The 13,625-nt window shown below is 37.1% G+C and overlaps 1 protein-coding gene across 6 annotated transcripts in view; it reads right to left on the reverse strand.

Annotated features, from left to right (window-relative positions):
* The window catches only part of PDE10A (phosphodiesterase 10A), a 667,471-nt gene that overhangs the window by 10,885 nt on the left and 642,961 nt on the right, over positions 1–13,625 (reverse strand). For all 6 annotated transcript variants that reach the window (XM_055269337.2, XM_055269326.2, XM_055269348.2 and 3 more), the window contains one exon: positions 1,645–1,756. In XM_055269337.2, coding sequence (XP_055125312.1) covers positions 1,645–1,756 — 112 coding nt within the window. The remainder of the gene's footprint in view (positions 1–1,644; positions 1,757–13,625) is intronic.

A 13,625-nucleotide genomic window follows, 5' to 3' on the forward strand; every position in this document is an offset into this window, starting at 1 on the left:
ATAGGTGCTATGGTGTTATGGAGGACTTACAGTATTGCACTAAACACAATGAAAAATATGCAAGAACCACAAGAGATCACTTTTTACTGTGATACACAATTTACTGGAGAGACGAATTGCTCAGAGACGATTAGCATCACAGAGTGTTTTAAACACAGCATTTTAAGTGGATACTTGAAACACTTGAGCTCACCACAACAGCAAAAGAAGGCTGCTGCAAAATTATTACAGGACTGCCGTATGTACTACAGTTAACTTTATGCAGTTACGATTTAACACGGCATCTGTTTGTTTACATTTCTCTCCACAGTCTACAACTGTGTATGTAAGTTTTGATAAATTTTAACTTATCATAGATTTTTGTGTATTTTATGGTAGTAAATGATAAAATTGACTAGCATCTACATATATTTTATGCACTTATGGCATACCTAAATTAAATTTTTTTATATTTCTAGGATATTTTGTTCTGTATTTTTGCCATAAATCTCCAAAAAATCTTCCAATATATTTACTGAAAAATCTCTACATATAAGTGGATCCACACAGTTCAAACCCGTGTTGTTCAAGGGTCAACTGTGCATCTAAATCAATCTTCCTACTTAAGTCTGATGGTAACTAGGTTCTGACACATACACAATAAAATAAAGAAAAAGCTCATGCGAGACCACGCATATGCGATGTATAAAGCATTCCGGAGAAGTCAATGCCAGGAGTATAATCAACTCAAGTCTGTGATCCTCATACAGTAAACATACTTTGGCTTTATTATTATGAAATAATTCAACGTGATAAACTTTTCCCACTAAACTTGTGGCTGAATGATTTGCTGTTTATGTTTTACATACATTCTTCTGTATGAATGAGATATACGACTGAATTATCAGCTGCTTTGTCCTCCAAATTTACTTTTACTTATTCAAACCAGAAGAGGTACTCAAAAGATTTATAGCTTTCTTCATAGAGTAATTTTTGAATATGCAAAGGCCTAGATATTCGTGACTCATTTGGATTGGAGAATTATATTCTACTTACTTACATACAATTCCATAAGCAAATTGAGTGGTACAATGCACATTATTGATAAATTAGATAAGTCAGTCAAGAAAAGGTGTTAATAAAAGTCATTTACGTGTTGTTTCAGGAGTATTATGAATGAATATTCCACACATTCTGCAGAACACATAATTTGCAGGTGAGCTATTGGTTATATTTACATATTCTCAATATCTATGGTGCAAAACAATTATTCTCCTGAATTTTTAACGGCAGGTGGATACATCCTGTATCATGGGACTCTCTGAGTACTTTGTCCAGTGCCTATCTAAAGTAGATGGCCAGTAATGTTTATTGAATGAACAAAAGATCAGCTGTTAAGTAAGATAACTGTTATACCACTGTTCAGTGAATAAGTTCCTAAACTCTTTCAGTTGAGCTCAGAGAATTAGACACATATGTAAGTAATACGTAAAAGAATGATCATTCTCTCTTTGTATCTGCATAACTGCTAAATCCTTCAGTATGTGATTCACCACAGTTTTCTGAAATAACTATCAACATGAACAACTAACGTATTCTTAGCAATTTATCCATACATTTAATTTCCTCTCACTATCTATGTCAATATAAGAATCAAGGACATACCTCAGCCCAGAATTCTGCATATATATCATTTGCCGTCAATTTTGTAACGGGCCACAGTTTTGTCACAGAACAAAGATCACAGGCAGTCATCATCAAACCAATTACACGGTCTCTAGAACACAACAATATAAGACTGGTCAGCATAGCATTTGCACATTTACAATAAGGACTAGAAAGACTTCTGTATTTCAGGAGTGAAGTTTAAGTATGTATTACTTCATTAAAGAGCACACAGAAGTGACAGCCAGGACAGTAAAATGGAATTAAAAATTAGTGTCATTTTCATCATAAGAACAAGAGTCACTTCTATCACAAGTCCCATGAGGAGTGCATCATATGTTCCTGTTGCCTCAATGCTACTGAAGAAATCAAATATAATGTAGGCTTTGGCTAGGCTGTCATCTAAATCCCCTGATACACTTTTATGGCTATGGACCAGGCTTTCATTTTCATTGAATTTTGGAAATTTAGAGTGGGAAGACGTCTTAAGAGAAAATCTATCCCAATCCTTTCATTTTATATTAGCAAAGTCTGAGGTGCACAGAAATGAAATGACTTTTCTAAAGGGACAGGAATTTGTGGCAAGGCCAGAGGAGGAGGTAGCTGTGCAACCTGGTTCCTCGCTCTCCCCGTGCAAGTGTGTGAGCTGGATGCAGCCTCCAAACACTGTGCTTCTCATTAGCAGATATTTCTTTTCAACACTAGCCTTTCAACCAAAATGACTTTTCCCTTTTCAGCTGCTTGCATTCATAACTGTGTGCTCCATGTCTGACTTTATTTTCTAAATATGGCTTGGTTTAATCTTTCCTCTTGAAGAAAAATAATAACTTTAAAAAAAATCAAAGACATATCCCCTACAATTTGAACACATTTGGTCTTGTGGCTACACTAAGTGAAGTCTATACTTAACAGAATAATTAAGTGGTAGTAATTAAGAAAGTTTAATGCACAACTTTAGCTTTTGTAAAGCAAATCACATAATTTTAAAAGACAAACTATCAACAAGGATATAAAAGTGTGTAATGAGTGAGACGATGCTCTTATTTCTAGCTCCTATCTCAATTCGAATGAGTTTAAGCAATCCCCTGCTGTTAACCACCGCCTTACCTCTTCCAGGTCCACATTCTCCGACTGCGGGCACAGTCCTGCCCTAGCTCCCGAGCCTGTCTTGACCCGGGCAGACAGCACATTAGGAGCATCTATCTGTCAATTTGGCAGAGACTCTGCTCTAGTAGTGCTCTTAGCACATCTTAGCTCAAGCTAAGATGTTTGGATACCTAGAATACCCTGATTCTTGTGATACCATCAGTCACAGAGTTCTTTATTTCCCATCAGCTCGCTTCCTTTAGCCCATTTAAGGAATCATCCGTTTTACCACCTTACTTTTTGTAAGAGCACATTTCAAGAGGGTATCAGATCTCTTACAGGTTAGACTAGGTCACTTTACAAACATTGGTTAGATTTACACATGCCCTTCCTGTAACCCAAACAGATGCTATGTGAAGATCCAAATCCCTTACGGTGGTCAGGGAAACTATAAGATTTTCTTAACGAGGTAGTTTCTAAGAACTTTGTGTCTTGAAGAATATTTATTTTCGGATTTGGACTTCTAAAGTAATGAATATATGACCTTTTATTTCAACAGGTAAATTCATTTAAACACAAATCAAATGTGAAAAACTACCGTTTACAAATATTTCATATGTTTAAAATAATTCAATCTCATTAATTTATATTCACCAAAATAATCAACGTATATCATGGTGAAATAATCTAATAAGGTTTATCTCAAAAAACTTTCATAAATCTGTAAAACAAAAGAAATGTCAATAGAATTGGGCATTATAAAACACATGAAAGCAATTTTCTCGCTGGAAATTATTCCCAACATAAAGTTGCCAATATAAGGATTGAAAGGATTATAAAACAGTTATTTAGATTTCACTGTCAAAATTACTTAGACAAAGCACAAAAAATAAAACAGATTAGAAATTTGGCATCAAATGTCTTTAATAAATATAATTACTCATTTTTTACTCCCAATTCCAAACCAGTTAGATGGCCATGGCTATACAGAAATATTAATCGGGATCAACATTTTATTTCTATCCATGAATGGAATATAGAACTGACTGCTAACCGGGGTAGATCCTTAACTCCAAATGTGCTTTAATAACCAATTGTGAAAGGGATCATGTTCATGCTAAGCCTCCTCTTGGTGTTAGCTCACATCACCTAGTCACTAAAAACAATGAAGGAGGAGCCCAATACGATGCCTACGATAAAACGATCCTTAGTCACATAATTTCAGAAGGTTTAACTACATTCATTTATCCTCAAAAGTTGTGAATGCCTGCATGTATCAGGCAGTTACAGCAAAGAACCTAATAGACCCTTTTCTCAGAGTAATAATGTTCTAGTAGGGCAAAGCAGACAGTCAACAGGTCAGAACTTCCATGAAGCAAGTGCTGGGTAAAAATAAATAAATAGATAGATAAATAAATAAATAAATAAATAAATCATACATACATACATACATACATACATACGTACATACATAAATAGAGGCTACCACATGAAGATCTGCGAGGAAGGTCCAGCAGAGAGGAGCACACGTGAAGTCCTAATGTGGAAATAAGCAAGGCAGGTTTGAGGAACAAAAAGAAATGCCATTCTGGCTGCGACACAGTGAGTGAGGTGAAACACGCAACGTAGTTAAGTTTGGAGAAACGTGCTGGAGACAAGATAGGAGTTTAGCTTTTATTCCAAGCTTGATGGTAAAATCTTGGTGGTTTTTCTCAGCAGAGTGGCCTGATACAGGTATTAAAGAGGATCACTCAGGTCTGCTGGGTGGAGATGACTTATAGACCTGTGAACGGGCAAGGGCAGGTTCGGAGTGATCACTTAGGAGAACACTGCAGTAGTTCAGATGAGAGGTGAGGGCAGCTTCAAGTACAGTGACAGTAGTGGGATAGGGGGAGTAGGAGGATTCCAGACATTAGAGGTAGAGCCAAATTCAAATTATTAACACCCGTAAGAGTTATAAAGACAAGGCATCTCTCTCTCCCGTCTTCATTTCCTTTTCCCTCCTTTCTCCCCGACTGCCATGTATTAATTATCCCAGATCAAGTGGAGCAGATAAAGAGCACAGGCTCTATCACAGGCGTGCAGATATTCCAACCTCAAAGAGGCAGGCACCTCTCCCCAGCGTGCATGTTTGCCTTCACAGTGCCATCCTATTTCAAGATTTTCTTCCCACATCAGAAGATCATGGAATCACAGAACTTCACCAAAGGAAGGCAAAACAGACCACACAGCCTGCAGTACTTCAGATGAGTTACTGATGGGCAAGAAGGAAGCCCAGCCCTCTCACACTGCCCACAATCCCACGCCACACACTCTGTAAACCTGGCCAGCCAAGGATATACTATTTTGTTGGAAAAGAAGAAACACCCATTCTCTAATTTTATAATGATTATTTGAAATTTCTTTTGAATTTCTGTATTCAAAAGTATACTGATGTATAAGCGAAGACCAGAATTATGTTATGAGGTAGTCTCAATTATAACTCTTTGAGTGGTTAAGTGTTATCAAGTGGTTAACTAAAAAGCAAACATGTGGGGGACGTACAGTGGATGTTTTGTTTAGAAGCTGTCATCTAGCCTCATTTTAATTATTTCGCTTTAAAATAAAGTAACACATAGAATTTGAAAAGAAACTAGGTTCAATTCTTTTTTTCTCTAAATTATCACCTTAAAGCTTTTTTTTAATCTTGCTTTTAAACTCATTTTCAAGGAGTTTTAAATCATTGGGTTGAGTAATTTAAATCATATCTGTAATAACTACTATACTTTCATCAAAATGTGACCTATTTTGACTAATTTAGTAAACATTAAACTAGCCTAAGGATAATACAGTTTTTCTAAAAGTATTATTTGAACAGCTGCATACTCAAAATCATAGAAAATATTTTAAAATCTTACTGTTTCCAATAACATAAATAACTTTCATATAAGTATAAACATGATATAGTAATTATCTCACTAAAATATACTTTAAGTTCTAAAATCTTAAGTTAATAAAACCCTAAATATGTTGCTTCTTTTAAAAATACATTTTTCCATTACAGAAATATGTTGCTTCTTTTAAAAATACATTTTTCTCCATTACAGAGAGAAAAAGAAATTATAAACGAATGGAAAATGAATCTTAGGTAAATGACTACCACAGAGGGAACTGCTGTTATTAAAGTTAATACCAGAGTATTATTCCTAGAGTTAACAACCTTTACATGGTCTCACAGAGTACCAGACATCACTTTAAACCAAATGGGAACATTAGTGATCTTGCTTTAGAATTTCAGTTCCCCACATTTCAGATTCTTCAGTTGAAACATGAAACATTCCTGGCAGAGGGAGGCCTTTATGCACTTACAGTCCTACAGCAGGTAAAGGCTGGAGGCTGCTGCCACATTTTGGAAATGCTAAAGAAACTACATCATTATATATATATATATATATATATATATATATATATATATCAGATCACACATCACATAGACACATTTGTTGTTCTTCAAAGCACACAGCAATAGCTATGTAAAAATATAGAACTTTTCAAGTTCTATTTCTGAATTATTTGAAGAATTAACAAAGAATTGTTTAAGTGTTTAATACCGTACCCTTTCTTTGACATGCATGTACATCTAAATTAAGAAAACACTTCAAGGCAAGTGGAGCAAAGGGATTGCTTTTGAAGGGTACAAATATTATCTGGGACTAAGAGAATAAACATTTTCATTTTAGAAAGATAACAAAAATAAGATAAATTATGATTTTTTAGGCCACCATTTCAAATTATGAAATTAGTGTTTAAGAAAGGCAATTTGTGTTTAAGAAAGGCAGCTCCTGCATGAAATACATGAAAGTAAAAATTTAAAAAACTACCAACAACTTCCGCATTTGTCATCTTAATACTTAAAAGGATACTTTTATCTGATATCATAGCCTAAAACGCACTATGGTCTTTTCTGAATTTGCTGAAATGGTTCTTAGGCAAGACTATACCTGGTTCTATTTAGCCATAATGAGACCATGCTTGCTAATTTCAACAAAAAACAATAATTCTACTTTTGCCTACCCTTGGCTTGAGTTCAGAGCTGGTTTCCAGACATGACATTTGCTTTTAGTTGTAGTCAGGAAAAGTGCTTTGAAGGGAAATTTCAGTGCAGAAATCAAGCAGTTCACAGATGATTGGTGGCCCTGCATTAAGTTTCCTCTCTCTCTCTTTTCTGTTACTAGCAAATCCTCTTTCATAAGCTAGAATTAAACTGTCTGATATAGTTGTCCCCCACCCAAATCTCATCTTGAACTGTAGTTCCTATAATCTCCACATGTTGTGGGAGGGACGAGGTGGAGATAATTGAATCATGCGGGCAGTTTCCCCCTTCCTGTTTTGTGATAGAGAGTTAGTTTTCACAAGAGCTGATGGTTTTATAAGGGGCTTCCCCCTTTGCTGGGCACTCATTTTTCTCTCTCCTGCTGCCACGTGAAGAAGGATGTGTTAGCTTCCCCTTCTGTCATAACAGTAAGTCTCCTGAGGCCTCCCCAGACATGAAGAACTGTGAGTCAATTAAACCTCTTTCCTTTATAAATTACCGGTCTTGGATATTTCTTCATAGCAGCATGAGAATAGACTAATACAGTAAATTGATACTGCAGAGAGTTGGGTGCTGCTATAAAGATCCATGAAACTGTGGAAGCGACTTTGGAACTCAGTAATAGGCAGACATAAGAAGAGTTTGGATGACTCAGAAGGCAGGAAAATGTGGGAAAGTTTGGAATTTCCTAGAGACTTGGACAACTCAGAAGACAGGAAGAAGTGGGAAGGTTTGAAACTTCCTAGAGACTTGTTGAATGGCTTTGACCAAAATGCTGACAGTGATAAGGACGGGGAAGTCCAGGCTGGTCCAGGTGGTCTCAGATGTAGATGAGGAACTTGTTGAGAACTGGAATAAAGGTCACTCTTGCTATGCAAAGAGACTGGTGGCATGTTGCCCCTGCCCTAGGGAACTGTGGAACTTTGAACTTGAGAGAGATGATTGAGGGTATCTGGTGGAAGAAATTTCTAAGTGGCAAAGCATTCAAGGGAAAGCAGAGCATAAAAGTTTGAAAAATGCGCTGTCTGATGATGCAGTAGAAAAGAAAAACCAATTTTCTGGGGAGAAATTCAAGCCAGCTGCAGAAATTTGCTTAAGTAACAAAGAACTGAGTGTTAATCACCAAGACAATGGGGATGTCTCCAGGGTATGTAAAAGACCTTCATGGCAGCTCCTCCCATCACAGGCCCAGAGGCCCAAGGGGGAAAAATGGTTTCGTGGGCCCCCCTGCTCTATGCAGTCTTGGGACATGGTGCCCTGTGTACCAGCTGCTTCAACTCCAGTGGTGACTAAAAGGGGCCAATGTATGGCTCAGACTGTTGTTTCAGTGGGTGCAAGCCCCAAGCCTTGGTGGCTTACATGTGGTGTTGGGCCTGAGGGTACACAGAAGTCAAGAATTGAGGTTTGGAAACCTCCACCTAGATTTTAGAGGATGTATGGAAAAGCCTGGATGTCCAGGCAGAAGTTTTCTGCAGGGCCAGAGCCCTCATGGATAACCCTGCTAGGGCAGTGTGAAAAGGAAATGTGGAGTCAGAGCACCCACACAGAGTTCCCATTGGGGCAGTGCCTTGTGGAGCTGTGAGAAGAGGGCCATTATCATCCAGATTCCAGAATGGCAGATCCACCTACAGCTTGCATCATGCACCTGGAAAAGCTGCAGACACTCAATGCCAGCCCATGCAAGCAGCCAGGAGGGTAACTGTATCCTGTAGAGCCAGAGGGGCAGAGCTTCCGAAGGCCGTGGGAGCCCACCTCTTGCATCAGCATGACCTGGATGTGAGACATGGAGTTGAAGTATATCATTTTGGAACTTTAAGGTTTAATGGCTGCCCTACTGGATTTCAGATTTGTATGGGGCATGTAACCCCTTTGTTTTGGCCAATTTCTCCCATTTGGAATGGCTATATTTCCCCAATGCCTGTACCTCCTTTGTATCTAGGAAGTAACTAACTTACTTCTGATTTTATAGGCTCATAGGTGGAAGGGACTTGTATCAGATGAGACTTTGGACTTGAACTTTTAACGCTGCAATTAGTTAAGAATTTGAGGGGCTGTTGGAAGTAGAGGATTGTGTTTTGAATTGTGAGGACATGAGATCTGGAAGGGGCCAGGGGCAGAATGATATGGTTTGGCTGTGTCCCCACCCAAATCCCATCTTGAATTGTAGTTCCCCTAACCCTCACTTGTCATGGGAGGGACCAGGTAGAGATAACTGAAACATGGGGGCAGTTTCCCCAATCCTGTTCTCATGATAGTGAGTTAGTTCTCACAAGAGCTGATGGTTTTATAAGGGGCTTCCCTCTTTGCTGAGCACTCATTCTTCTCCCTCCTACTGCCATGTGAAGGAGGACGTGTTTGCTTCCCCTTCCATCATGATTGTAAGTTTTCTGAGGCCTCCCTAGCCATGCTAAACTGTGAGTAAATTAAACCTCTTTTCTTTATAAATTACTCAGTCTCAGCTATGTCTTTATTAGCAGCATGAGAACGGACTAATACACTGTCTAATAATTGATTTCTAGGATCCCAAATTCACTTGTCAGTCTTTGCCATTTATAAAGTTTAAAAAAATTTATTACTAAGTGTAAGGTATTTGTGAAGTCTGCACTGTATGTCTTATGTAAACAAATTATTCATCTGCATTTGAAACACACATGACAACGACTTTCATACACAATTGGGCTTTGGTTGTTTCATTTTTAAAATAAAATATCATAAAAAATATCTAGTGTCTTTAATCACAGTTGTGGTCACAATGTCAATATGAGTAAATGACATAATAGCTAATGACATCATAGTAAATGTGAGGGGGAGGTGGTAAGGGCCACTGGTAAGGACAAAAGGTGGGAAGCAAGTGTCAGAAGATTAGGACTTCCAGCAAAAGTCAAGAGAATGTAACTCCAGAATGAATGAAACAAAGAATGAAATTAAAAAAAAAAAAATTACCAGGACAAAAAATGCCATCAAAGATATACATGAGTATATGACCACATGATACGCCTATAATTTGAATTACTTGCTATTTTGGATTATTTGTTTACTTGAGAAATATTTGCTGAACACCTACCATGTGCTAGGCACTGTCACAGTTATCCATATCTCTGGGCCTTACCACTACACAAAAGCCAGAATGTGACTCCTTCCATTACATGACATTCCATCATTGCAACAAGGATGGTATGCCACATAATTTAAGTTCAAGCCAATACAGTTTTGAGAGTAAAAGCCAGCACTGCTATGAATTATTTTAGCTCAACAGGTGTTAGCTGAGATTGATCGAGGCAACCTGTGGAGCATGGTCACTCTAATTTTAACACAAAATATCCATAAAATAAATAATGAAAATATAACATTTGAGAATTTTTTTTGAGATTGAGTCTCACTCTGTTGCCCAGACTGGAGTGCAGTGGTGTGATCTCAGCTTACTGCAACCTCTGCCTCCCAGGTTCAAGCAATTCTCCTGCCTCAGCCTCCCAAGTAGCTGGGATTATAGGTGCCTATAATTTAACCACACCCAGTTAAATTTTGTATTTTTAGCAGAGATGGGGTTTCACCATGTTAGCCAGGCTGGTCTCGAACTCCTGACCTCAAGTCATCCACCCACCTTGGCCTCCCAAAGTGCTGGGATTATAGGCGTGAACCACTGCACCCAGACAATTTGAGAATTATTCTAAAAATATTAACTTTAAGTATTAATTTTTCCACTAAATGAAAAAGCATTTACAAGTTGCACCTTTCTCTCTATCTACTTATGGTACAGAAATGCACTGATTCTTAATACAAATAAGGATGCCTGGCTCTATACATTAGGCAACTTCAGTTCTCAGGCCAAGTCTGCCATTTATTTCTTCAAATGAAATAAACACTCCTTCTGTGTTTTAGTATTAATTCTGGATAGAAAGGAAGAGGCCACTGACTGTCATCCATCAACTACCCAAGATAGTAATTATAATTGACATCTCCAAAAAAGATCACCTAAGAAATATTACCATATATTAGCTACAAAGTTTCAAACAATATCAGATAAATTGATCCACTAAAAGTATAAAACCAATGAAATTAAGTTGGATATTTACCAAGCTAATAAATAACAAGCATGTTAAAAGTTATAGTTCCATTTTTAACAAATGGTGCCAGAACAACTGGACATCTGCATGAAAAAATAAAACAATGCATCTAGACAGAGACCTTACAACCTTTAGAAAACTGAATTCAAAATGGATCACAACCTTAAATATAAAACACAAAACTGTAACACACACACACACACACACACACACACACACACACACACACATATATATATAATAACATAGAAGAAAAATCTAGTTCATCCAGAATTTGGTGATGACTTTTAAATACAACACAAAGGCATGATTCATGAAAGAATAAGCTAGACTTCATTAAAAATTAAAAATTTATGACCTGCAAAACATACTGCCAAAAGAGTAAAAAGGCAAGCCACAGACTGAGAGAAAACATTGGCAAAAGGCATATCTGATCAAAGACTGTTACCACAAATATACAAAGAACCCTCAAAATTCAACAATAAGAAAACAATATCCAAATATAAAAATAGGGCTAAAGACATGAACTGACACCTCACTAAAATATATATATAAAGATGGCAAATAAGTATGTGAAAAGATGGTCCACATCATATGTCATCATAAATATGCGGATTAAGACAATGAGATAACACTACACATCTATTAGAATGGCCAAGATCCAGAAAACTGACAATGCCCAATGCTGGATATGGAGCAAGAGGAATTCTCATTCATCACTGGTGGGAATGCAAAAAGGTACAGCCATTGTGGAAAACAGTCTGGTATATTTCATACAGAATTAGACATACTCTTATAATATGACTCAGTAATTATGCTCAGTATTTACCCAGAGGAGTTGGAAATTTATGCTTACACAAAAACCTGCACATGGATGTATAGGCAGCTTTACGAATAGTTGTCAAAACTCGGAAACAACAGTGGTGTCCTTTAGTAGATGAATGGGTAAATAAATGATGGTACATCCACCCAATGCAATATCATTCAATGCTAAAAAGAAATGAGCTATCAAGCCATGAAAAGACATGGAAGAAACTTAAATGCATATTACTTTGTGGAAAAAGCCAATTTGAAAGTCAAGTACTCTATGATTCCAACTATATGACATTCTGGAAAAGGCAATGGTATGAGGACTGTAAAAGGATCAGGGATTGCCAGGAGTTGCGGAGAGTGAGGAATGAATAGGCAGAGTACGAGGGATTTTTAGGGCAGTGGAATTCCTCCATATGATACTAAAATGGTGGATACATTTGTCCAAACCCATAGAATGTACATCATTAAGCCTGCATCCTAATATAAACTACAGATTTCAGGTGATAATGATGATTCAATGTTGGTTCATTAATTGTAATAAATGTACTAGTCTGCTGCAGGACACCAACAGTGGGGGAAGTTGTCCCTGTGTGGGGACCAGGATATAGAGGAACTCTACTTTCTACCCAATCTTTCTGTGAATCTAAAATTGCTTTAAGAAATAAAATTGGTTAATTTAAAAAAGAATTACAGTTTCAAATAAGATGGAAAATTGGTAGGCTAAGATAAATGCCCACATCAGAAATAACAGCTAAGTTCCAAAAGAAAAGATGAATTGGTAGTAAAGGCATGATGCCACACTGATAAGGAAAGGTAAATTGTATAGTAAAGAAAACCAGTCTGGAAGTGTATTTCTGGCTTAAGACCACATCTTAACAGAGAAAAAAATAATTTTGGAGAAGTATCCTTTTTGAATAGTATGGAGAAAACTCATCAGCCATCCTGAATAAAGAATAACCAGCAGTGGGGGAAAATGTCTATTGGATAACCACATTAGTCCTAAGGCCAACGACATCAGCTAAGAGCATACTTAATCTTGTTCCTTTTGAACATGAATTGTCCAAACAAGAAAATAAGGAGTTAAGATATAAAAGCCACTCCAAGCTGGAGATGGTATCTTCACATCTGTCCACCTAGGGAACATGGGAAGCAAACCCGAATCTTTGAAAAGGACAGGTGGAGGAGTCCACATCCTCGTTACAGGGGAAATGATGTCTGTGTTAACTTGAGTGTTATAAGGAGCTCTAGAAAACGGTGAGGGGAAGAGAAAGGTTTCCAATAGCCATGAGGGCATTTCTGCGCCAACGATAAAAGCCTTCCAGTGACCAAATTCTACATAGTCCATCTCCTACGACAGCAAAGAATGGCTTCTGTTAGGCAATTCCTTATATAATTAGCCATCACAGCAATGTAAATGTGTGAATTTTGAACTCATTATTAATTCTTAAGTAGATTATAACTTTACTCATTATAATGTAGAATTCTATGGATCGCTTCTATGACCTTATCAATTCCTAATCACCTCACAGTGAGACAAGATCTCACTTGGTGAATTAAGGATCATCCCGTATTAATCTTTTAATGATTTCATTTAAAGTGATACTGAGGTAATCGACATCTTATTTAAGAACAAAATACTTGAAACAAAATGCTTTGTATTTTATCACAGCAGATTTCTAGATCATACATTATTTTTTATACTTTAGGTTATGTTATATAGAATGAAATGCATAAATTTGAAGGATATTAGTGAGTATGAAAATATATGCAGTCTGTAATGACCACACCAGTGATGACAAGTAATGTTTTTAACACCCAGAAACCTCTCATTTTCTAGTCAATGTCCCTCATCTAACCCCAGCAACTGCCAGTTTAAATTCCAGCACAATCACTAACATTATTGTTTTGCCTGTTGTACAACTGCATTAAAATGGTTATCATATAGT

This window comes from Symphalangus syndactylus, chromosome 2 (assembly GCF_028878055.3).
Source record: "Symphalangus syndactylus isolate Jambi chromosome 2, NHGRI_mSymSyn1-v2.1_pri, whole genome shotgun sequence".
Classification (NCBI taxonomy): domain Eukaryota; kingdom Metazoa; phylum Chordata; class Mammalia; order Primates; family Hylobatidae; genus Symphalangus; species Symphalangus syndactylus.